Raw genomic sequence first — 25,464 nt, forward strand, 5'->3', positions numbered from 1 at the left:
TGTGGGGCCGCGGTCACTGGGCTCACACTGTCACCCCCAGGCCTCCCTCCTATGGCTGGAGTTTCTCCCATTCCAGAAAAGCAGGTGCCTGTTTGCCTGCCTTCGAACACTCAGGGAACCCACAAAGTCACAGGGCATGGAGCCTGGCGATCCTATATTTAGGGGGAGGAGGTATCAGCTCCAAGGCCACCTCTGAGGAATGAGGTGTCACCGTAGGAAGAGCCCCAGGCTGGCAGCTGGAGACCCACTACCAAGCTGCATGACTTTGGGGTAGTCACTGGCCTTTCCTGGACCCAGCTGCCTCATTTACCAAGGGGTGGTAGCTCAGCTGGAATAACAGTGCACTGGAGCTCTGTGGGTCTAGAATTCTAAAACCCTGCCCTGCAGATGCCTTCAGCACCAAACGCCCCAGGTCGGAGCACGTCTCACGTGCCTGCATGCCGCATCTGGCAGGGCCTTGCACGGATGGGCGTTAGGATCAGTGCTAAATGCCCAGGTGATAAATCCCAGTCCTGGCTCTGAGACCTGTGTCCTCAACACCACGCTGAGCTGCAGGCCCAGCCCACCCCCTCCTCCTTCAGAGAGCTTGCTGCCCGGTGGGCGCTTGGGACCCCTGTGGCCTGGGCTAGGTGCCTGTTCCTCAAGCACATTCCCCATGACCGCACAGACCAGCCCCGGGACAGTCACACGGCATGAGGGAGACTCCGTCAGAGCAGAGGCCCGGTCCTCCTCTGTCCAGCTCTCCTCGTAGGACACAGGTTTGCTTCAGGGTGCTCAGCCTAATGCCCCAGGCCACATGGTGGACTGGTGAAGGTTCTAGAGAGGGTTTCTGGACCTGGCCAAGTCCCACAGTCACCTGGGGAGCTGGTTAAAAGTATGACTCCTGAGGCCACCCCAGAGATTCTGACTCAGTGGCCTGGGATGGGGAACAGGGCTTGCATGTATATAAGATTATATATACATATATACATACATACATACATACATACATACATACACACACACACACACACACACACATGGGCGCACGCGTGCACACACACACACACACATATTACATATACACCTGTCTGCAAACCAGGGCCGGAGAGCTGCTCCTAGAGAAAGGACAGGAATAGCTTCGCAGGGGGAGTCCTAGAAGCAGACTTTGAGGAACGGATTCATGCGCAGGTGACACTAGAGGACTCGCCCCTGTGGAGGAAGCAACAAGGGCGTGGGGGGCAGGATGGCGACTGGAAAGAAGCCCAGCAAGGATGCGATTCCAGGGGCCATCCCGGCCTCGGCCCGCCCCTGCAGGCAGCGCTGGGCCGCAAAGGGGACCTCGGAGTCAGCTGCCTGAAGACCAGAGGGCTGGGCTTTTGTACCCCAGGCAGCCAGCCAGCTCCCGGGTACACCCAGGCATTTGTGGCTCTCCATAGGGCCAGCAGGGAAGGCGATGAGGCTCCAGCATGGCAGGATGAGCCTCTGAGGGTCACAGGTGCCAGCCCTCAGGAGCAGGCCCCTCAGAGGCTGGGCGGTGGGCGCGCTGGTGAAGGCAGGGTGGCTCAGGAGCAGTGACTGTGGCAACCAGCTCCTGCTGACAAGGTGTCTGTGTGGAGTCAGGCTTTGTGGGGTGTGCTGCCCACAGTTTTTTCTGACCCTACAGAATAGGTCCTACTGGGGAGCTATTCTCAGACTCACTTCATGACCCCTCCCCTGGATGTGCCGAGACTCAGATGCCAAGATCTTCGTAACGGGCTCAGCAGAGCGCCCGGCCCGAAGTGAGCTCCCCAGACACCAGCTTGTTCTCGTTGCTGTTGTGGATGAGGAAGCTGAGCTGTGACCTGCCTCATTTTGCCCAGCTGAGTTTTTAGCCAGATCTGAACCCAAGTGTGTCTGACTCCTGAACCCACACAGTGTACGGGGCCTGAGGCCAGCCGATGTGTGAGCCACTCCCCTCCAGCCCCGCCCTTCCACATGCAGGCGGCCAGGCAAAGAAGGGCAGGAAGAGAGTCCCAGGGAGAGGAAACGGCCTGGGATTAGGGAAGCTCTGGCAGCCCAAGAGCCTTCATGGAGAGAACCAAACAAAGGCTGTGCCCAGGAGCTACGGGGACTTCCTTCTGCAGGAGCCTGAGCCCTGCTGCTGCTCGAGGTCAGACTACACTTCAGCGGGGTGACAGGTCTGCCAAGGGTGGCCAGATTGAAGCAAGGCGAGGGTGGAGACCAGCCTGGGCCGCTGCAGCCCTGAAGGCCCTCTGTGGAGGCGGCAGCCCAGGCAGCAGATGGGAGAATTGAGAAGGGTAGGGCAGCCACTCTAGGGATGGGAGGACGCCTGGAGAAGCCAGGCTCCTACCCTGGGCTACAGGAGGATGACCATCCTTGATGATTTCGGAGTGCTTACTATGCTCCAGGCACTCTGCTGAGCCCCTTACGAGGTTCGTGAGTTCTGGTTCTCAGAGCACCCTGGGTCAGGAGTCAATAGCCTTGCATAGGGGTGGTAATTAGCCAAAATGAGGAAGGAAGGGAGGAGCCCCTTGGGCCTGCCCTTTCTATGAGGCATCTAGGCACCAAGCACTGTGACTAAGCTGCTACCTTCCTCCTGGCAGGAAGGAGGGGGTGTGGGCTTGTCCTTTTTGCCTTTGAAGAAAGCTTTAATCACCAGCTGGAGCTGCCTCCCCACCCACCTCAGGCAGGAGCCACCGTCTTGCCTTTGGATGGTCCTGGAGAGCAGGGTAGAGGGAAGGAGCCTCACTCCGCTGCTCAGAGACCCTGAGAAGTGCCCTTGACTCATTCTCCTGGGAGGAGGAAGAGACACACGAGCTCACACTAGGTGCAGGTCGGTGGCGTTCCCTATACCCCCGGCTCATGGAATTCTCAAAACAACCCCATAAGAGGGCACCGCCTCCCCGCTGTTAGTCCGGGAGATGGAAATGCCACCGTACTGGCATGGCATAGCCAGGTTTGTAGCCAGGTCCGTGGATTCTAAAGTCCAGGATGGTTTTCTCTGTCTTTCTCCCTCTTTTTCACTTAAAATATATGTATATATACCAAAATGAATTCATGCTCTGCCATCTACAGTGGTTGACTTGCAAAACCACAAAAGTCACCCAGAATCTATGAGGAGAGGGAGCTGAGGGGGCCATCGGCCTCAAGGGGGGTCAGATACTGCTCTCCTAGGCCTGGCCTTCCATCTTGGAAGTGCTCTGCAGGTCACCCCAAAACTACAAAACCTATGAGACTGCCAGACCCCCTTAGAAAACTAGCCTGTGCCAAAGAATTATATAGTGTTTTTCAATCTGTGGGTCACAGCCTATTAGGAGGTGTTGTATAAAACGAAAATATATTTGCTCTTTGTTCAGATTCCTAACACCGAGCTTCCAAAATCTTAGAATTTCCTGAGTGACGGGGTGTCTCTCGTTATTCAAAATGAGCCCTTTTGAATCACACCTGAGTTTATGCTAAGAGGTGACAGAGACAGGGCCCCTGGATAGCCTCAGGATGGGGCTGGTCACCAGGAAGACCAGGTGACTAGAAGTCTAGAAATGTCGGCCCTGCCCACTGACCCCCCCCCCCAGCTGAATGCACAGGGCTGCTGGGAGGGTGGCAAAGCTCCACGCCCTTTCCACCCGCCCCCCCCCCCCAGACCTCGCCTGTGCGCCAACTCCGCCAGGCTGTTCCTGAGTTGCATCCTTTACAATAAACCAGTAAATATCAGCAAAGTGTTTCCCTGAATTCTGGAAACCATTCTAGCAACCCGTCAGGCCTGAGGAAGGGGTCATGGGAAGCCCCGGTTTACAGCCGGCCAATCAGAGGACAGGTGGCCTGGCATTTGCAATGGGCAGCTGAGCTGGAGACAGTCTGGCAGGACTGAGTCCTGTGAGGTCTGCACTAACTCTAGGCAGTTAGCGGCAGAACTGAGCTAACTTGAGGGACGCCCCCCGTCGGTATACAGGGGATTGGTTGTTGGTGTCAGAAAACGCCCCAGAGTGGGTCATAAAATCAGGTGAGGGGGTCATGACTGGCTCTTTTTTCGTGAAAAAATTATTCTAGACTACAAAAAAAAAAATAACAGCAGGTGTCTCAGGTAGCTGGAATAAGTCTTGTCGTGCTAAACTCTTGTTTCGGTTGTGTGTGTGTGAGGTGTGTGCGCTGCACCATGATGCCAAGTGTGTTTCTTACTGGCTGTCATGGTCCGAAGTTTGAAAAACACCGCGAGAACAGAAGCCTCCAGGGAGGGGCGTTTGCACCCGGAGAGGTGCGTCAAGCCGACCCAGCAGAGTGTGTGTGTGGGGGCGGTGGGGGGAGGGTGTTAGAACACTTATTCTAAAAATTCCATTTTAAAACTTCCTATTTTTGTGAATATGTTTTGTCGAACTTAATAGTTTATAAGGAAATATATACTAGTTTATAAGGGAATATATACATAATACATATCTGGGGAGGTGCTTAAGTTTTTATCAATAACTTTTGCTTTGGGGGCCATGAACCCCACCCAAGGCTGTGTCTGTCAGGATCCCCTTGAGAGCTGTTTAAAAATGTGGAATCCATCTACGGCCATGCTACCCTGAACAAACCCAATCCCGTCTGATCTTGGAAGCTCAGCAAGGTCAGGCCTGGTTAGTACTTGGATAGGAGACCACCTAGGAAGGCCAGGTACGATAGGCATTAAAAATTAAAACAGCAAGGAATTGAAAGCTGACAGAGTCTTTGCAATCTGTGATATTAACCAAGGGTTGCTTCGCCTAGAAAAAGAAAAAAAATGTGGAATCCTGGCCCACCCCCAGACCCGACACTGGGCACTCCTGGGTGTGTATGTGGAATTTACATTTTTAGCAGCATCCCTAGGGGATTCCGATCCAGAATTAGTTAATTAATTCATACAGAGGTATTAATGCCTACCCTTGGGGTTGCTGTGATATAGTAATACTCATACTACTGCTAATAATAATATCATGTGATGAAAGGCCTGTAAACACCCAGCCCAGCACCTGGCATGTAGTAGATGCTCAGTAAACACACCCATCCTGTGCAGGCTTTTCCTTGGCCTGGAAGGGGCAGAGTCTGGGTGAAATGCCGCATTGGGCGATGCAGGGGGAGCAGAGAGGGATGAAGCCCTTGAATACCACTGGGTCCTGGAGAAGGGGGAGCCCCACGGCACGGCCTTGAAGGCTGTGAAGAGCCTAAGCAGGCACGGGGCGGGGGACGTGGGGGACGTTCCTTCGATGCGGAGCTCGGGGGCGGGAGTGAGCAGGACGCACGCACTGTGGGAACCCCAGCGGGACACCAGGAGGCCCCCGGGTTCGAAGGCAGGATCTCTGATGGGCAGAAGTGGGGAGCAGGCTGGAGAGCAAGAGCAGGGGCCAGGCTGGGGAAGGCCCGGGACGCTGGGGTTCCAGGCTGGCGAGTGATCCGCGCCCCCCCCCCCCACACACACACACACACTACAGTGTCTTGAGCAGCAGACTGAGGAGGAGGAGGTGGGTGAGGGGGTGTCGGAGATGTCCTGGTGGATGAGGAAGGGCATCAGGTGAGCTGAGTACCCCTGCTGGCCGTCACAATATACTGGGACCAGAAAACCATCGGAAACCCTGCTGGCAGGTCGGCCAGCCGACCAGGCAGCACCGAGATAAACTCTGCCACCCTTCAGGGTTAGAAATGGGGGTAGTGCTGGTCCGGCAGGGCCTGAGGCAAGGCTGGAGCGCTGAGGGCCAGTCCAGTCTGGGCCTGGGCCCGGCCCGCCCGAAGGGGCTCAGCCGGGGCCCTGGAGGCCTCAGGTTCACAGGGAGAATCGCTCAACTTTGACATTGAAACAAAATGCAAAGATCGGTGGCCAACCCCACCTATCAACAGTGGGGAAGCCCAAAGCCCCAACTGGGAACTCGAAAAAGGGCCCAGAATCTTGGGCCACCCTCCTCCATCCTGCTCTTCGTGAACAGAAGCATCTCCCCCCATGAAAGCACTTCCCTCAATGGGAGTGGCACCCCGAAATGCCTCACGAGCCTGTATGGTGAGCTGAGGTGGCCTGGGAAGCTCGCTGCCAGCCCACATCAGGCGGCCTTGCTCTGCCATCCCCTAGTCCAGGTCCTGAAGTTTTTGGGGACCCGCTAAGCAAATACCCTCGAGCCTCAGTGGTGTGCGCAGCACACTGTGGGGATATCAGGGACCTGAAGACCTCCTCCCGGGAGCTCCCAAGGCTCACGCAGTGTTAATGGGGAGGAGAGAAGCTCTCTGCACAGCTAAGTGTGGCGCAGTGAGGGCCAGGAGCAGGAGGGAGTGGGTTACTCGCTCTACGAAGAACAGTGCCTTCAGTGGAGGCTCATGGGCTTCCCCAAGTCGGGATAACCCAGGAGGAACCATGACCTCCCATTCCCAGGGAGGGTCCCCGGCATGTCTGGGTCCCTGGGGCCGGTACCTGGATCCTATTGGATGCTCCCTCAGCCTCGGGGCACTGCCCCTCCACCCCAGAGAAGTCTCCAGTCTGGGCGGAGATCCCCAGTGGGATTGCTGGGGTCCTTCCTTTAATGGCTGTGGGGCCAGGAAGAGGACACACAGATCCCTCCCCAGACATGACCTCCTGCCCTTCCTGTCTCCACAGAGATTTACTGCCCTTCCCACTGAGGCTGCCACAGGCCATCCTTGAGGCCAGCAGCTTCGCAGACCTCAAGAGCATCTCCAACCTGGGCCTGGGTAAGTACTCTCCCCTGGGGTCAGGGGACGCGTCAGGACTCAAGGAAATGGGACCCTAGAGCTGCCTCTGCTCCCCGCCTGTGCAGGGCTGGCCTCTCAGGCTGAGCCCAAGCTGGATCCTGAGTCTCACACCCCAGCCCCAGGCTGCTAAGCCGCTACTTCAGGGAGATTCAAAGTGGCACATTTTAACAGCTGCCCAGGGTGTCCGGTGCATGACGTCCTTGGGTCTGAGAGACCTGGGGCTGGTCAGGGCTATGGTGGCCGATCTATTGTTGGGGCAGGGCTCCGGGAGAGGCAGAACCAAGCGCCAAGGTCCTCAGCGGTGGCCAGAGAGGCAGGTGCCAGCAGCTCCCACAGCCCGGTCCCACCCTTGTCAGGAGAAGTGTGGACATGACCGTGACCATGAACCAAGGAGAAGTGTGAACATGACCGTGACCATAGACTGAAGTGTGCTCTCTGCAACGCTCTCCCCAACCCCGCTGCCTGCCTCCTGCCCCCTGCCCAACCAACCGACCTGAAGAAAAGCCCACCTTGCCCCTTATCCCTCTGACATTCTGAGGGATGACGAGGGGAGAGGTGGGGAAAAGGAGAAGAAAAGACAAGAGCACTTCTGGTCCCAGCCCATCTGTCCACATAATCGTGGGAGCGCCTCGTTTCCTGGGCCCCATGGGTCGGGCGTCGCCGAGTGCTCTGCAAGGGTGAAAGCGGCCAGCGCTGACCCTTGCTAGGGCCTCGCCACGCTGGCCCTTGGGAAGCCAGGCCAGCCACCTATGAGGGCTCCAGCTCCTAGGCAGTGGTAGGCTATGTTGATAAACAACGTAGTTAATCCAAAAGTCTTTATCAAGACTGAACCACTCATGGGACCCTGCCCTACCCGCGGCTGAGCACGGTGCCCGGAACGGGGGATGCCCGGCTCACCGGTGCTGGTCGAGTGGAAGAAGCAATGACCAAGAGGCCGGGCCCAGTCGTAGAGGAAGGTAAAGGGCAGACGTGGGGTCAGAGAAGACAGCCCCTGGTCCCCAGGCCAGGCTGCCGCCCACCCAGAGCAGGCTCTGAACAGCACTGCAAGAGAGGCCACAGGGAGCTCGCGGCTGGAGATGAGGAAGGGGGGAGTCGTCCAGGCCTTGGGGTGTCAGTTAATGACACCCGCCTGCATTCCAACCGTTTTACCTGCACTGACTCGTCAAATCTTCAACCAGCCCCATGAAGCGGGTTCTGTTATTGTAATCCCCACTTTATGATAGAGGAAGCTAAGGCGAAAGAGGTTAAGTAACATGTCCAGCGTCACGCAGTCCGCGGCTGGGCTGGGATCTGCAGCCGGCAGGTTAGCCACAGTGCCGTCCTCCCTCTCTTGCTCTTTACCCCCTTAACTCTTTACCCCGACCCTCCTGGGACCGATTTACCCAGTTTATAAGCGTTAAGACCAGTTTTCATTTGATATTAGAAATAAACGCTGAACTTCACCCCCAGATAGTTCAGTTGTTGGGCTCTCACCCTCCCAGAAGTTTGACTGTCGCATGGTTGACAGTTTTGTAACTCACACGGTCCAAATGATACCCTCCCTCCACCCTGAGATCTAAAATGGCAAGGATGACACTCTCCTTACACTGTCTTGCGTAATCCTTGTGTCTCCATTTTAAAGATAAAATATCAAGTCTTAGCACAGCTAAGAAACTTGTCAAGGTGCCCCAGGCGGAGAAAGATCAAAGCCGGGACATCCCACCCCACCCCCCCCACTCACCCACCACCCCCCCCCCCACCCGGGCTTTCTGGCTCCAGGCAGGGCCCCTCCCCTGCCCCTGGGCTGCAGCTTGTCCCCTTCTCAGTTGACTTTGCAAGAACAGGCAGTGTTGAGGCCCAAGTCTGTAGTGTGAGACGGATGGGCTCAGTCTGGGGAGGCTGACCTCTGAGGGGAGGGTCGGTTTGCAGCACGCAGCATTGGCCCTGCTGTGGGGTTCAGGCAGGCAGCCCTGGGACATCCTTTTCTGGAATAGACAAGCCCTCTGTCTTGGGAGAGCTTGATACCTGGGAAGCCAGTGGCAGGAAGCTCAGATTCATCCGTGAGTGCTCACTTCCTTGAGAAGGGGATTTAAGTAAAGCCCCTGAGGGACTCTGCAGCTTAGAAACCGGAGAGTTCTGATCAGACCTGATGTCCCCAAGGGCAGAAGGACATAAAGTGAGGTCCATGAGAGTAGTTCTTCAGTCCAGCCCCAGAACAGATGGAAACTGGGTCTGAGAGGCCGCATCCAGTCGGAGGCCACAGGCCTTGGCTCTGACGTGTGCGGGCCTGGGCCTCACCAACCTTCCCCTGCAGGCGAGATAATAAATATGCAACATGCAGCGTTTGCCAAGGGCCCGGACGCACGGGCACTGTGCCCAGCGTGTCACGTACTGTTCTAGGCAGGGCACTCTTGTGGCAGAAAACTGAAACTGGCCTCCATAAAAGAGGATTTAATGAAAGGACCCCGGGGAATTTCCCAGAAACGGAGCAGAAAGTCCGCCGAGCTGTGCGGGGAGCAGCATCTCTTCCCTACGCACACAGGCCAGCTCCTGGCAGTCGTACCCAGTGTCCCCCTTTACTCCTGGTTCCTGTGCCCGACTCCTCCATTGTTCCTGTCCCCTGACTCTTCCGCCGGCCGGGCTCTGGCTCCCGCCTCCCCACCTTCTGCCTTTGCGATTGCAGTACATTTATGAGGCACGTGACGCCTATTGCAGGTGTTAGCAATGTTATTTTTCTGGCACTTTTCACTAAGCGAACAGAATGTAATAAACGTTCGAAGAGTTGCACAGGCCCTACCGTTCAGCCGCTGCCGTGAGCTCGCTGAGGCACAGCTGTCCGATTCGCAAGCTCAGCACCATGTGAGAGCCCAGAAGTTCACTCGTGAGCTGACGTGGACTGTCTGAGTTCGGCCTTGGCAAAGCCAGCATTGGAAAGGGCAGGTTATAAAACTAACGTAGGGAGCAATTCGGCACTAAACTCCATGCGGGTGATCCTAACTGCTAAAGGGCCCCCCAGAGAAAGCAGCGATAACTGAGGGTTCGGTTTGCAGGCATTCTCAGCCACGTCTGCAGCCCAGACGTGGTCCAAGTTTTAAAAAATATATTTAGGAAAGGCATACGTTTTATAGTTCATCCGAGTTTGCGTGTGATTTGCTTGTTCCTTTACATTATATAGTGAGAATTTTCCTAGTTATTAAAATTTCATTGAAGACTCAAGTTTGAAGGACTCTCCAACCGCCCGTCTTTGGGATGCCATAAAAATACTTATTCACCGAATGCACTGAACTTCCAAGCTGTTTCCATAGTGTCTGGAGTACTTTGCTGCATTCACTCCTCCCCTCCCTGTCCTGACACTAGCCGGGCTCTCTCAGAGTGAAACCTTCGCCATCTTTGCCCCCAGGATGGACCTGCCTGGCCCGGGGCCTCTAAGGACTGTAGGAGCTGACTCCTAGCAAGAGGCGTCCCCAGCCAAGGCGCAGGAGGCCATGGGGACAGCGAAACGCTCCTCAGTCTGAGGGCAACACAGAGGCAGGGGAGGCAGGGGCCCTCGCGGGAACGGCGGCTGAGCCCGGGCCCGGCTCGGTGCCATCGGACCCAGATGCCCACGGTGTTCTGCTTTTCCTCTCGCCTCGGCAGTCTTCAGGCTGCAAAGAAAGTGACCGACTTCCCCCTACGTGCTGCCATTTTTTTTTTTTTTTGAGCATAAAGCCCTGCAGTGCCATTATGATTCCCTAACAAGCCCCAGACCCCAAAGTGCAGCCCCTCAGGTCTCAGCTTCCCCCACCCCTCAGAGTGGCATTGGCCTTGAGGCCTCTGCCTTGCCAGGATGCAACCATCAGGCCTGTCTTTGGGACAAGGGAGCAGTTTCTAGCCACCCGGGCTGAGCCCAAAGCCGAGCCGTGGCAAACGTGTTGTTGTTGTTGCTGTTGTTGTTGTTGTTGTTGTTTTAATCTGTGCATGGCGGGCCCACCCTGCCATACTGAGGTCTATCCAACCGGGGGTCTATCCACTTAGGGAGCTCCACGCCCCGCTTTTTGCCTCCCTCCTCTCATTTTCTCGTCTCTTCATTCTCTCGCCTTTAGACCTACTCCCGAGGTTCAGGTTGCCCCCACCTCGCCATCAACACTAATTTCGCCTGCGTCCCACAATCGAGGGCCTACTATGCGCCCTGCATGGTGCCACAGGAAGAGAATGCATGGGGGGAGCTGGTGAGGACCGTGATCTCGGTGGGCAGTCCTGGGAGCACCCGGGCACCCGTGGGCAGTTCTGTTAATTGTCTACCACACGATGTCCACCTTTGCCCAAAGGAAGGGTTTACAGGAACTTGGTGTGAGCATCGGGGGCCTCAGCTCACCTATGAGGCTGCTGTCTAGTTCACCTTCGAGTCAGACTGGCTACCTGCTGCTCCTTGCTAGAACTTCCAAGGAGACCGCTTTGTTGGGCCTGTGTAGACAAGGCACAATCCTTCCATTGCTTACTCGCAGGGGCCAGAACAACCGTGTGCTCAGTGCCCAGCACCCGGGACGGGGTCAGTAGCTTCCCACAAAAGCCAGGTATAGGGCCCAGGCAATGGTGAAGAACAGCTCAGCCGCGTCATGGGGGAGCCTGGAGACTCCCCGCCCCCTTCCAGCACTCTGTGTCCTCAGGTAGTGGCTGTGATGTGCACGGAGCTTTGCAAACTGGAAAGAGTCATATGGAAGTTTGTCATCCTGGTATCCTCGTTATTGTGGAGACAGATAGCTGTGACACTCAGAATGCCAGACACAGGGTCTCGGCCCAGGACAGGGCTGAGCCATGAGCCCCAAGGTCCACCTCGGAGGGGGATGCACGTGGCTCACTTCTAGTCAGTTTCTCGGCAGCCCGTGGTCCTAGGATTGCACCTTGACCACCTTGACTGGGTTATTGACTCCCTGGCCAGCAAGGGCGCAGATGCTCACATCTCTGAGAATATGTAACCTTAGCACACACGCTGCCCTTGGCCATCTTGTGATGTCTCCTTTCCGTCGGTGTCAAGAGCCTGTTGTGTTCTTACCACATCCCCAGCTCCGGGGTGCACACCGCCCTCCACTCACCCACGCTGGCGGAGCAATCGAGATGGGAAGTGTCGCAAGTTCCGACGAAGGAAGGCCGGAAGGCCGCGTAGCAGGCGCAGCGGCTGAACGTACAGCCTCGAGAACTAGTCCGGCCCGGTTCAAATCCCGGCTCCTTCACTCACCAGCCCGGCGACCTTGGACAAGCTCTTTACTCTCTCTGGGTCTCTATCTTCAGCTGTGTTATGGGAACAATATCGGGACTTCTAGCAAAGACCTGTGGTCAGAGATCAGTGAGAGGATCCCCGGAAAGCCAGGAGAATGCACGGCCAGAACTCGGTGCACGTTTGCTCCTCTTATTGTCTTGGGTGTTATTTTTGGTAGTGAGGAGTTCTGGATGTGAGTCCAGAGGCCTGGCTCCAACACCAACTGTGGGTCTCTACAATTAACAGGCTGAGCAAGACCCGAGTTCACTGCTTGAGTGAGCTCAGAGTGTCTGCCAGGCAACTAAAACTGTTCTCAAAACATTGTGCCCTGTGCCCCGTTTGGAAAGTCCTGAGCTTCCACCACATTCTCCACAGGGCTTGGTACCCGGAACTTAAAAACTACTGAGCTAGTCGACCCTCAGTGTCCTTACAGCTTGGACGTTTTGTGCCCGTCCCCCAGAACAAGCCTGGCGCTGACCAGCGATGCCTGGATCGGGACAGACTTGCTTTGGTAGCTGCAGCCGTGGGCTGGGTCCATGAGGGCTAGAGGGCTAGGTCAGGAGAAAGGCGTGAGCTCTGCGGTACAGGAGACCCTGCTCTCTCTCTCTCTCTCTCTCTCTCTCTCTCTCTCTCTCTCTCTCTCTCTCTCTCTCTCACACACACACACACACACACACACACACACACACACACATGCTGGGGTCATGGGGCAGCTTCCTATGTTAACGACGAGATGGACCACAGTCAGAATTGTTATGCAGTGGACAGGGATCCCCCCTGGGAGGGTCAGGCCTGAGCTCACCCGCCACAGCCCATATGCTTATTCTGCCTCCAGAGAACCGTGGCGGCCAAAACGGGCCCCAAGCACCGTCCCCGTTGGGACCCCACTCTAAGAATGACTAGACAGAGGCCTAGAATAGTCAAGGAGTCAAGGGACATGCCCCAGAGCAGCCGACTGGTCAGCTGCGGAACTCTGGGCTTTCTGTCCGCTCCGCAGTGGGCCCTCACATACAAAGGGACAGAGCCGAAGCGGAGCCTGTCAACACCGCAGCCTGGCCCCACCCCAGCACCGCGGGGAGGATCTCATGGGGCGTCCCCTCTTGCTGCAGGAAGTGGTGGCAGAGGCCTAAAACAGTCCAAGAGGGGAAAACAGCTCCGGGAGCAGTGAAGTACAAGCTGCCACGGCTCCCCCATGGCCCTCCCCCGACCCCGCCTGCAACGCCAGCTCCGAGACTGACCGTCTCTTCCTGTCTTCTTTCCACAGGCTTCTGGGACTCCGCACTGAATTCCCAGCGATCAAGTGGGGGCCCAGTGGAGCCCCAGAGAGACCCAGCCCCCGGGGCGCCTGCACCCTCCACCCTCAGGTCTGCTTCCCATTACGAAAACTGCTCCTGTGAAATCGAACTCACCGTCGGAAATGACCGCCTGTGGTTTGTGAACCCTATCTTCATCGAGGACTGTGGCAGCGCCCTGCCCGCCCGCCTGCCACCCCCTGGAAGCTGCCCCTCGCACCCATCGCCTCCCACCTCTGACGCTACCTCACCCACCTCCAAGTGGGCCCCTCGACGCCCAGCGCCCCCTCCCCCATCGGCCCCTCCTCATCCCCCCAGCCCTGCCCGACCTCCTCCTCCTCCAGCTCCAGCTCTGGCCAGCCCTCTGCCCAGTTCTTCCCCCGTGGCTGCTCCCCCAATTCCAGAGGCTCTTCCTCCTGTAGCCCCAGCACCTGCCCCTCACCTGCCACCCCATGCCCCAGGTCCCCAAGACCATCCAAGCCAGCCACCCATGACAGCCTGCGAGAGGCTCCCATGCCCACGCACAGGCCTGGGCCCCCTCAGGGAGGAAGATATGAAGCCAGGGGCAGCCCCCAGCCCCCTCCAGCAGGCCCTCATCCCTCCAGGGCCAGGGAAAAAGGGTGTGCCTGCTGCTCCTCCCAGACGCCGAGTCTCCGAGAAGGTCTCCCTGGAGGACCAGAGTGCAGGGCAGGTGGACAAGAGCATGACAGCAGAGGGGGACCAGCTGGGTCTCTCCAGGGCTTCCCTGATCAGCCTGCCACCCCCGGGGACCTCAGACAGTCCTGGGAACAGGCCTCAGAGGACCACAGAGCAAGGCCAGGAAGCCGTGGCCAAAGCCAGTGATCTGGGCAGCCTGCCAGAGCTACCGAGGAAGAGCCGGCAACCCCCAGTTCCGCCTCCCAGAAAAAAACGGATCTCCCGGCAACTGGCCTTCGTCCTCCCGATCCCCTTAGAGAGCGCCGAGCTGTCCGCAGACCAGGTGGCCCCTGAGAAACCCACTCCCGGCCCACCCAGAGAAGACCATAGCCCTGCTTCCCAGACCGGGACTCAGAGCCTGCAAGCCAAGCCTGGCGGCCGGCCCCAGAGCACTCCAGAGTTCAAGGGCTCCCTAGCCTCCCTCTCGGACAGTGTGGGAGGACCCGCCTCAGCCACAGATCAAGACTCCTACTCGACCAGCAGCACGGAGGAGGAGCTGGAGCAGTTTAGCAGCCCCAGTGTGAAGAAGAAACCCTCCATGATCCTGGGCAAGGCCCGGCACCGCCTGAGCCTCGCGAGCTTCACCAGCGTCTTCCAGGCCTTCCTGTCCAATGACCGCAAGCTGTACAAGAAGGTGGTGGAGCTGGCCCAGGACAAGGCCTCGTACTTCGGCAACCTGGTGCAGGACTACAAAGTGTACAGCCTGGAGATGATGGCGCGCCAGACCTCCAGCACCGAGATGCTGCAGGAGATTCGCACCATGATGACCCAGCTCAAGAGCTACCTGCTGCAGAGCACAGAGCTCAAGGCGCTGGTGGACCCCGCCCTGCACTCCGAGGAGGAGCTGGGTCAGTCCTGGGCATGGCTGTGGGTGGGTGGGAGGGAGGGGTCAGCCTAAATAATCCCCTCTTTCCCCAAACTAACTGACCGCTCTGCTGTTCTGCCTCGTGCTTCCGGCTTCTGCCCAGGTGCCCAGTTAGATGGTGGAAGAACCCAACCCACATCAGAGGCTGGACAGGACACCCCTCCCAGGATGCTCCTGGTTTGATGAGGGAAACAAGTCACAAGGAGCAATTTGAGGCACATGTGGCTGCAGAGGGCCTGTCCATCTCTGGCAGGAGTCCTGGTAGCTCTCAGAGATGCAGGACCCGTGGAGGGCCAGGCCACATCCCTCTCCTTTGGCTCCTGAGGAAACAGTAGCTGAGACCCTCCCTCTGGGGACAGGGTAGAGCCAAAAAGACTTCCCAAGAATATTTCCCTACCGACACCCAAGGCAGCTGAGTCAAGTTGATAGGGATTCAAGTCCTCGTTCAGCCCTAACTAGCTGAGTGGCTCACACCTTCAGAGCCTGAGATGGGCCATCGGGAGAGTGGAGATAATGGTGTGTACACTGCACAGCCACTGTGAGGTCAAAGCTGACTAACTCTCACTCTACTACATCAGTGGTCCTCAACCTTTCCGGCACCAGGGACCGGTGCTCCTATGAGACTCTAATGCCTGATGCTCTGAGGTGGAGCTGAGGCGGTGATGCCGGCGCTGGGGAGCGGCTGCGAATACAGACGAAGCTTCACTTGCTTGCTAGCCGCTCACCTCCTGCTGTGCGGCCCGGTTCCTAACAGTTGCTGGGGTTGGGGACCCCTGCACTAGATGATGAGGGCACCTCTTGGATAAGATGATATTTGGACAGTGAAGAGATAAGCCATGTGGATAGCTGTGAAGCGATGTCTCCAGGCAAAGGGAATAGTGGGTGCAAAGGCCCCGAGGCAGGAGCAGACGTGGCAGGTAGTGGAGCAGCGAGGGGACACTGGCCGGAGCAGCGTGAGCCCAAGGACGTGAGCAGCCGTGAGTGGGAGGGGTCACAGGGGCGGATCCCAGAGGGACCTCGAAGGGCACAGGGAGGACTTTGGCTCCTATTGTCCATGGGATGGGAGCCATCGGAGCGTTCCGAGCACAGGAACGTCACGGTCAAACATGCCATGACAGGATTCCGCTGGTTTCTGAGTGGAGAATGGGCTATAAGGGGCCGGAGCAAGAGGCTTCTAACAAAACTCAAGCAAGAGATGATGGTAGCCCACGCCACGGTGGTAGCCTTGGAAGTGGTGAGAAGTCAGGCTTCGGATATACTGTAGCCTTGAGACTAGAGTCGAGTGGATCTGGGGATTGAAAGGGAGACATCAAGAACAACCCCACCAAACATTTCCTGGGCCCCCCGGTGTTCCACGTCCGGCTGCACAGCGGCCATGTGAACAGTGCCCTCTGAAATCCTGTACTAGTAGGCAGCCCGGTGGGAGTTTAATCCACGCCAGGCCCTGTGAAAGGGATTAGGATATGATGTATCAGCACAAGGGCTCCCGCGCCAGGGTCTTCTCAGTGCGGCTTGCTGTTGAACGTACCACACTGTCTCGGGGGTCAGACTGCAGTGTGTAACCGCCGGGGCTGTGAGGATGTCTTTCCAGGGGTCAGAAGATGGGGGTAGTCCTCACCCTCCCGCTCTCCCCCTCTTACAGAAGCGATCGTGGAGTCCGCCTTGTACAAGTGCGTCCTGAAGCCCCTGAAAGAAGCCATCAACTCATGCCTGCGTGAGATCCACAGCAAGGATGGCTCGCTGCAACAGCTCAAGGAGAACCAGCTGGTGATCCTGGCCACCACCACCACCGACCTGGGCGTGACCACCAGCGTGCCGGAGGTGCCTGTCATGGAGAAGATCCTGCAGAAGTTTGCCAGCATGCACAAGGCCTACTCACCTGAAAAGAAGATCTCCATCCTGCTCAAGACCTGTAAGCTCATCTACGACTCCATGGCCCTCGGCCACCCAGGTAGGCGGGCAGCCGGAGGGGGCGGGGCTGGGGGCTCTCTCCAGGCTGTGATGTTGTGTGGGTCTGTGACTCCTCCCTGCCAAGGCCTCCAGAGCCTCTGGAAGACACTAGCAAAGCCTTCGCGGATGAGGCCTGCTAGGGCAGGACGGGGCCTGGCAGGGATGGAGCCCTTGGGCTCCCCTCAGGGGTTACCTGGGCACCGGGAGGCGGGCCGTGGTTGGCTGGCGGCAGACAAGGAAGCCAGCCCATGCCGTGCCTTGGTGTGAACTACGAAAAGGTGCTGTATTAGTTTCCCAGGGCTGCTGGAGCAAAGTACCACAAATCGGGTGACTCCAGCAACAGAAATTTATTCTCGCACAGTCCTGGAGGCCGGAAGTTGGAGGCGAGGTGTCAGTAGGGCCCCCTCTGAGGACTGTAGCGACTGACGTGTGCCCGGCCTCTCTCTCCGCTTCTGCTAGTGCCGTGGCTGGTGGCAGCACAACTCCAGGCTTCGCGTGGCGCCTCCCCCGCGAGCGCGTCTGCGTCTGCGTCCAAACGTTCCCTTTCTGCAAAGGCGTCGGTCACATCGGATTAGGGGCCCTACCCTGGTGTGACCTCATCTTAACTAATCGCATCTGCGACCCCTCTATTTCCGAATGAGGTCACTTTCCAAGGTCCTAAGGGTTAAGGCTTCAACGTATGAATTTTGGAGGCAGCCAATTCACCCCATAACAGCCACCTAAATCAGTTAGATTGCTCACCAGTTAGTGATGCCGACCTGGTCAGGTGGGCCTGAGCCTAGCTGGGTCATCTGTGGCTCTGTGGCCAGAGGGGGTTGTTTGGAGGCCAGTTGATCTAGGATGGCCTTGCTCGGACGTTGAGTGGCCGTCTGGCTGTTGACGGGTCTGGAATGGGAATGACCAGGCCATGCGTGAGGCCAGTTGATCTAGGGTGGCCTTGCTCGGACGTCGAGTGGCCGTCTGGCTGTTGACGGGTCTGGAATGGGAATGACCAGGCCATGCATTTCTCGTTCTCTGGTGGGTTAGCCCAGGCTCGTGCCCGTGGCAGGAGCTGGTGGTCCAGGAGCACCCCTTGAACTGGCACGATGCCACTCTGCCGTGGTTCACTGAGTCGTTTAGTCGCAAGGCCAGCCTGGAACCGAGGGGTGAGAAACGAGACTTCCCTCCTTGGTGGGAAAAGCTGCAAAGTCACATTGCCAGGGGGCACGAATGTAAGAAAGGAGCTATTTCTATTTATCACAGCGCTGCTCCACACTGCTCCAGCCGACAGGGACAGGCATCCTGCACCGTGGTGCCCACCTTAGCAAACAGTGTGCTGGCTGGGTGGGATCCCCCAGCCACCTCTTTCCGTTGGATGCCCTCGTGCAGTAAGCAACCTGTGCAACTGTGCGTCACAGCCTTGGTAACGGAGAGTGGCAGCATCGTTACCTGTATAGCCACACGGTCGTGGGTTCGAATTTTTGATTCATCACTTACTTACCTGTGTGACCATGACTGACTGACTGAACCGCTTAAGGCCCAGCTTCCTCACGTGAGGGCGCTGTTTTACAGAGAGGGGAAACCAAGACCCCTGATGGCTCAGAAGCCTCACTCAGCCGGTCACTCGTGAATATTGGAACCGACAGATGTAGAAAGACCTCAACGCGCAGCACCTAGTAGGCTCATTGGTGGCTGTTGTAGAACGAGAAGAGTTCTCTCCACCTCCCTTGGGGATGGGCTGGCCAGCTCAGCTGCAGGCCAACAGAAAGCATTGTTTGTAGGGGGCTGGGGGACGGTGCAAGGTCCCCTCACCCTGGAAAAGCTCCCCTCACAGCCCTTCCCCATCTGAACCCCCAAGGTGGGGAATCGCTTTTCCTGGGTCCTGCTGCGACTTGAGGCGAAGTCAGGGCCAAGGGCTCTCCAGGCCCTGAGACGAAGCAGGGAGAAGCTTTGGGCCTGAAAAGGGCAACTCCATTCTCAGCAGAGTCCCAGTTTGCTCAGAAAGCTCGCCGTTCCTGGGATCCCTTTCATCACGCAATCCCTTGGCGGTAACTTCAAACACAATGGTTTTGCTGACAGAGGATTTGCATACGAAAAACCAGAGAGCAGACACTGGGGGAGGAACGGCTAATTTTGAGAGAAGGAAAAGAAGAAAGGCAGTCGCTTGAGAGGGCATACCCACACCGCGTGTGGGAACAGGGCTGAGTTTCTCTGTCCTCGGTGGAGTAGGGCTGGGTCTCTGCGGATGCAGAAGCCAGTCCCAGGCGGGAGACCCTGAGCCCGGAAATCCAGGGGAGGGGAAGGCCTTCGTGTAAAAATGCCCCATCAGGAACAGATGTGTTTCTCATCAAGGAGCAGACAGCTTGTTCTCCTCTCGGGGGGCTGGGTGAGCACTGGACTGCGAGTCCAGTGGCTCTCGATCTCGCCACTACCCGTGGCAGGTCAGGGCTGCCCGACCTGGAGCCTCACCTTCTTCACCTGGGAGGAAGCGGGTTCTGCGGAGAAGAGCAGGGGCTTTGGGGTGTGTTTGCAGGCCTGGGTTTGAACTTTCATCGCCTTCAGCACAGGGGCCGGAGGGCGAATGGAAAACACCTGGGCGGGGCAGGCCCCAGAGGCGCCTCCCTTCCAGAGCCTCCATCTTCTCACTTTTCAGATGCGGCTGGGAAGGGCTTTCTCAGTGCCGCTTTGAGGATCAAATGCCACCAAGTGCGTGTGTGGGCGTCCAGTGGATATTAGGGTGCTAGGGCGGCTGCCTCCCCACAACATTCCCAAGGACGTAGTGGCTGAACGCACTCAGTGGTTTCCAAGCTGGGTTCCCCGAAGCACCCCAGGGGCCACCAAAGGCACACGGCCCCATGCTGGCTTCACCCCGGACAACCCTGCTCGTCCCCGTTTTACATAGTTTTCCACATGGGATTTTGCGTGAAATAACCAGTTTTGCTGCTAAATTTTTTCAGAAGTAACTTCAGACTTCAAAAACTTCAGGATTAGAAATAGTAGATTAAAAGGGGGACATCGTGTACCCTTTGTGGATTGTTAACATCTTACCCCATTTACTTTATCATTACGCTATCTCTGTACATACTGAGTTGTTGTTTTTTTTCTGAATCGTATGAGGGTACGTTACATACATCTTGGCCCTTGACCCCTAAACACTTTCCTAAGCTGGGGGCATTCTCTTACAGAACCGCGGTTAAGTTGTTTACTTCATAAGCTTGCACTGACATAACATTTTTATCTAACCCACCATCAGCATTCCAAGTTGTCACTTGGTCTTTTCTGGTATTTCTTTCTCCAGGTGAGGATCCAGTTGAGGGTCGGGTATCATTATATTTAGCTCTTTTAATTTGGAACATGTCCGAGCTTTTCTTTGGCTTTTATGACCCCACCCCCCACCTTTTTTTTTCTCTCTCTTTAATGAAAGTTCCTCATTTTGTGTTTGTCAGATGTTTCCTGATGATGAGATTGAGGTTATGCATTTTCAACTAGGCCTTGACTGGCTCTTAAATTCTCCTCTGACTTTGACGCTCAGCCATCTGAGGACCAGGCCCTCTACACCAAGCATTTGGCTCACGCGTCCCTGCTGCCAGACGCTTCTAGTGGCTTGCTAACGTGTGGTCTGCGCCCAGCAGTGCCGCAAAGCCCTGGGCAGACCTCCAGCTCCGGTCCTGCCTACCTCCTCTCTAAGCAGAAAACAGCCCTTCCCTCCCACCCGCCCCGCCCAGTCCCCTCGCCTCCAGGGAAGAAGCGATCCCACTGCAGGAAGCTGGCAGCGGTAACCATGGTACCCCCATGGCCCACTTGAGGCAAAGATAAATTAGGGCCTGGCTACTGGTGAGACCTGTTGGAACAAGGGGCAAAGGGTTAAACTTGGAGACACAAGACCTGAGGTAACTGGCCAGGCCATCTTTTCCAGAAAGGTAGTTGCTATTAATGCCCACGACAGAGACAGACCAGGATTCAAACCTAGAAATTTCTCATTCTAAAGTTATGTGCTTTTATCAGTATACCAAGCAGCCAGCCTAGAAACAGATCCCAAGGTTCCTAAATCACCATCAAGCGCTTCCTCCAGTGCAGCAAGTTTAGGGCCCTGGGTCAGGCAGAGCGGGAGTTCATGGACACAATGGTGTTGGATACACTTGGCCCTCCATCCTGCAGCCAGGAGGAGACTGAGTTTCTCATGGACATCATGAAGCCCGGTGACACCGGTTAGAACCTCTAGAATCGCATCTCCCATTACTTGACAAACAGGTTTTTCCCACCTCTTCAATGTCTAAGATCAGACCTAGAAGGCTGGCCCTGCTCTTGGGAGAAACAGATTCAAGCCTAAGGACTCTGCCCTAAGATGGAAGGGCAGGAAGGAGGGAGGAATGCAGTGTGTGCAAATGTGAGATTCTTTCTAAAAGAATATAAAGAACCTTCTTCTAACACAGATAAAGAGCAGACAAGATCCAAGAGACAGTGAAGACCTTTCACCTGCCTTTTTCTGTTCCTTCAATAATCTGTGTAAATACCCTAACACTACACTTCAAGAAATGGAACCTGGCTCCTGACCCCAGAAGACAGGGTACCCAACAGTCAGGTGACTGGATGTGGGGGCCAAAGTGATAGTGTCGGTCCCAGCATCCTTCAGACCCCTTGCCGTCCACCTCCCTGACAGAGACCACACAGTCGGCTAGGACTCTGCAGCTGGTTCAGGCAGAAGCTGAGAGTTGGATGGGAGAAGGAAACTCAAGGGAGACCCCAGGAGCATGGAACAGAAAGCCGGTGACATTAACTGGAGGTGGAGAGGACAGAGAAAGGCCAGGCTGCTTTGGTTTTTAAGACATCAACGTTAAAAAATCTAAACGAATTTCTGGTGATAAATGTCAACCGTGCTTATTCTTGAAAAAATGATTAGTATTTTGGTGGACTTCTTTCTGGTGTTTTTGAAATAGATATAGATAGGTAGCTAGATAGATAATCAGTTAAGGAAATACTTGCAGCTATAACAGATAAACCCTGCACTCTCTAACTTGATAGAAGTTTATTTCTCGCTTGTGTAAGTCCAGTCTAATGGAGAAAGGTTGGGGAAGGAGGAGGAAGCTCTGCTCCATAGAGTCTTTCAGGGACCCAGGCTGAAGGAGAATTCTAGGTGTCCCTGGACGTTGACATCCAGATGACAGAGAGAGAAGGGGACGCACATCTGGGCCAAGCCTAAAACTGAAACACAAGCTTCTTTTTATACTTCACAACAGAAAGGGGATTCAAGCCCTCTGAGATGTCATGTTCTGAGGATTCTAAGACATGTTACCCTCTTGTCTTGCATAGTAACCACATCTAACTTTTCTCACACACCAATAACCCAGCAGGCACCATGCTCATCATTTCCACCTGTCTTGTTGAATTCTCACAACCACCCACAAAGTGTGGACACTCTTGTTATCCCCATTTTATAGCCAAGAAAACAAGCTCAGTGAGGTTAAGCAGCATACTCAGGGTCACACCTGAGCAGGCGAATGGTAGACCTGGGACTTGGATCTAGGGCCTGTGCTCAATCACTGCACTCTTCCACCTGTCCAGGGTGACCTGGGGTCAGAGGTGACCTCAGAGGAGGCAGGGCCATGTCCTGGGCAGCCCCATGCCTTCCTAGCCAGGCTGGGACTTTTGGCTTCAGGTCCCTGAGCCCAGGTCCCTGAGCCTACATGGCTGGCTGGCTGGCTGGCGGGCTTGCGGGCTGAGCTCTCCAAAGAGGAACCCAGGGAGCTGGAGTGATGTCCTCAGGGATGTGGCGTTGTACAAAGCAGAACTGAGACTGAAGCAGAGTCTGCACAAAGTGCAAACAGCCAAACAGGGCAGCTTCGGGGACTCAGTGGGAGAGAAGGGTGGCTTCCCGTCTCACGTCAGCCACAGACTGCAAGAACTCTGACCAGCTACGTCTCCTCCCCAGGCTCCAGCTCCTTCATCTGTGTGGCTAGGAGCTGCACAGTTTCCAAACCAGTACCAGGGAGCTTTGTAGAAGCCTCTTGCAGGGGAGGCCATCTTGCAGGGGGAATGTGGGGGAGAGGAAACAGCAGGCCAGCCCTGCTGCCCCTATAATGAATCAGCCAGAGAAGCCAGCTTCTGTACAAAATACCCCTTTACGAAAGACTTCTACTGCCAAAGTAAATTTAAGACCTCCTGTTCTCGATGGTCTCTGCTTCCTGGCATCCTGATTTTGTCAAATAGTTTCGTTTATTCAACAGTTCAACAAACATTTATTGACAATATGGATATTGACAGAAAAACCCAGTCCCTGTTTTTAAGATGGTCACAGTTCAAATGGAAAAACAGCATTAAACAAGCGACAACCATGCAGAGTGATAAATGCTATTTATTTATTCATCTAGCACATATATTTATTCAACGGCTACCACAAGCCAGACACTGTCGAGGCGTTGCCACACAAGGTCCCTGCCCCCCATAAAGCTTCCATTCTTCTGGGGAGAGACGGGTAATAAACAAGGAAACAGAAATACAAAATATATTATCAGATGCTAAAATATGCTACTAGGTTAGACAAACCAAGGTAGGGATCTGGGGAGTTTGCTCTCTGGGTTGGGAGGTCAGGGGGCCCCTCTGAGTTAAGGTATAATGTTTGTTTTTACATTCTGCAATGATCGGGCCAGGGAAACCTATTTTAAGGGCATTGAACCTAGTTAGTGCGGAGTAGGGTCCTTGGTTACGATTTCCTGGAGGAAGGAAGTGGCTTCGAGTGGGAATCATGGTGGAGAGTAAGGGCAAAGCAGATCACAGTTATCAGCCTGGTGCTGCCCCAGGATTGTTGCATCAGTAAGAGCCTCGTCAACCCATTTGGAGAGGAAGTTATGACAAGACGATAGACCTTACCCCAAGATCAGGGGTCTGCAAACTACACCCTGCAGGCCGACTGTGGCCTGCCACGTGATTTTGTAAATAAAGTTTTATAGAAACAGCCACATCCATTCATTTACACTGTGTCTATGGCTATTTTTGTTACAATGGCTGGATTGAATAATTGAGATAGAGACTATGTGGCCCCCAGAACTAAAAATATTTCCCATCTGGCCTTTTACAGAAAAAATTGCCAATTCTTTTAGGTAATGCTTTCTAGAAGATAAAACCTTATTCAATCCATCCATTCATTTGATGCTCACAATGGCCCTATGTGACAGAATTTTATTATGAACCCAAATTTTCAGATAAGAAAACTGAGAGTCAGAGTGAGGAGCCCCAGATCACTCAGCCAGTTAAGTGGCAGAATTGGGGGTGGGGGGGGGGGGTCTCCTAACCCAGTGTTCCTCAGTTTGCATGACCCAGGTGAGCACGCTTCAGCTCGTTTTTATCAGAGCTCTCCTCCAAAATCTCTCAGCTGATGAAACACACTTAAGTCCCCCAGCCAAGCTCTTTAAAATGTGATCAGCTCCCCACATCCCTACAGATGGAAACAGATAGGTCTTGGGCAAAAAAAAAAAAAAAAAAAAAAAGCAGAAATCACCAGGAAATTCAGCCTACAGACCAGCGGAGCTTCCAGGGCACAGCCTGACGGACACAGTCTCTGATCCATGAAAGACATATTCCGATCACAGTAGAATAATTTTGCAACTATGCCCCAGTTTCCCAGCACTGCCTGAGGCCCCACTACGTGCAGGGCTGAGCCCCGGCTGAGGCTCCTGGCTTCATGGGAAGGAGAATGCAGCCATAACTGCCCCTGGGATATGGGCTAGGAGCTGGTGCACCTAAATGTTGCTTGAGCTTGTGGGTGTCACTCTGCAGTCGGAGACCCTGAGTGGGCATTTCTCACCCATGTCAAGGAAGAGAGACCCAGATTCTAGTCTCAGCTCCACTACTGACCAGCTGTGGGGCTTGGAGCAAATTTCTCCCATCTCTGAGCCTCAGTTTTCTCACAATAAGGTTGGACTTGATGAATCCAAGGCCACTAGTGTGCCAAGTCACCTCATACCAGCTCATAAGAGCTAATGGTGCGCATCTCTTCCCTAGTCCATATTCATGTTAGTAGAAGCCGAAGTGTAGCATTGTGGAAATATTTAAGCCATGGAAATGGGCAAACACTACAAATCAGCTTAAGTTTTGCTTTGGAGAGCCACTCGTTTGGCGTTTCCTAGCACTCCACTGTCTATAGCCCAAAGCAGACCCTAATATCCTTGACCATGGCTCCGATCCTGTGCAAAACAGAGTGGTGCCCAGTGGGAACACATATGGGCTCGGTTCAGTCCACTGTCCTCATCCTATGTCCCAAGCCCTGTGCTAAGGGCTGGAAAGGGACTGAGGGTAGGGGGTCAGGGAGACGGAGGTGCAGAGAGCTTAAGTGACTTACCCACAAGCCCACATAGCCCCCATCCCTCCTGTTAGGGAATCTCACAGTCCGAGGAAAAGGGAAGGCTCTGAAATAGTCAAGGCGTACAGGAGCTGGAACGGGAGCCCTCTAACTGTGCCTGAGGATGTGGAGAGGACAAGGAGAAGTTAGTAGGAGAAAAGCAGGAAGGGCACACCAGGCAGAGGGAAGCATGTGTGCACAGGCATAGCGTGAACGTGCCTGCGGAGTTCAGGGAATGGCCCGTGATTCGGCACAGTGGAATGTTACATGCGAGGGCGCTGGAGGCAGCATGTCATTCTGAGTTGGAAGTTGCAGAGAGTAGAGTGTGCACCAGTAGCCAGGGAAGTTCAGGAAAGCTTCGTGGAGGAGGTAGAACTTGAAGGAAGCGTGTCGGAGTAGCAGGAACACGGGACTGTATGTGGAAAAAAGCTGCATTCAAGTCTTG

The 25,464-nt window shown here is 55.3% G+C and overlaps 1 protein-coding gene and 1 pseudogene across 1 annotated transcript in view; both read left to right on the forward strand.

The window, feature by feature from the left end:
- Positions 1-25,464, forward strand: part of RIN3 (Ras and Rab interactor 3) — a 105,786-nt gene that overhangs the window by 65,219 nt on the left and 15,103 nt on the right. The window contains exons 5-7 of the mRNA XM_016145456.2: positions 6,575-6,666; positions 13,167-14,738; positions 16,398-16,706. Coding sequence (XP_016000942.2) covers positions 6,575-6,666; positions 13,167-14,738; positions 16,398-16,706 — 1,973 coding nt within the window. The remainder of the gene's footprint in view (positions 1-6,574; positions 6,667-13,166; positions 14,739-16,397; positions 16,707-25,464) is intronic.
- On the forward strand, positions 4,526-4,644 carry LOC118600695 (annotated as a pseudogene).

Source organism: Rousettus aegyptiacus, unplaced genomic scaffold (genome assembly GCF_014176215.1).
Source record: "Rousettus aegyptiacus isolate mRouAeg1 unplaced genomic scaffold, mRouAeg1.p scaffold_m13_p_3, whole genome shotgun sequence".
NCBI classification, from domain to species: domain Eukaryota; kingdom Metazoa; phylum Chordata; class Mammalia; order Chiroptera; family Pteropodidae; genus Rousettus; species Rousettus aegyptiacus.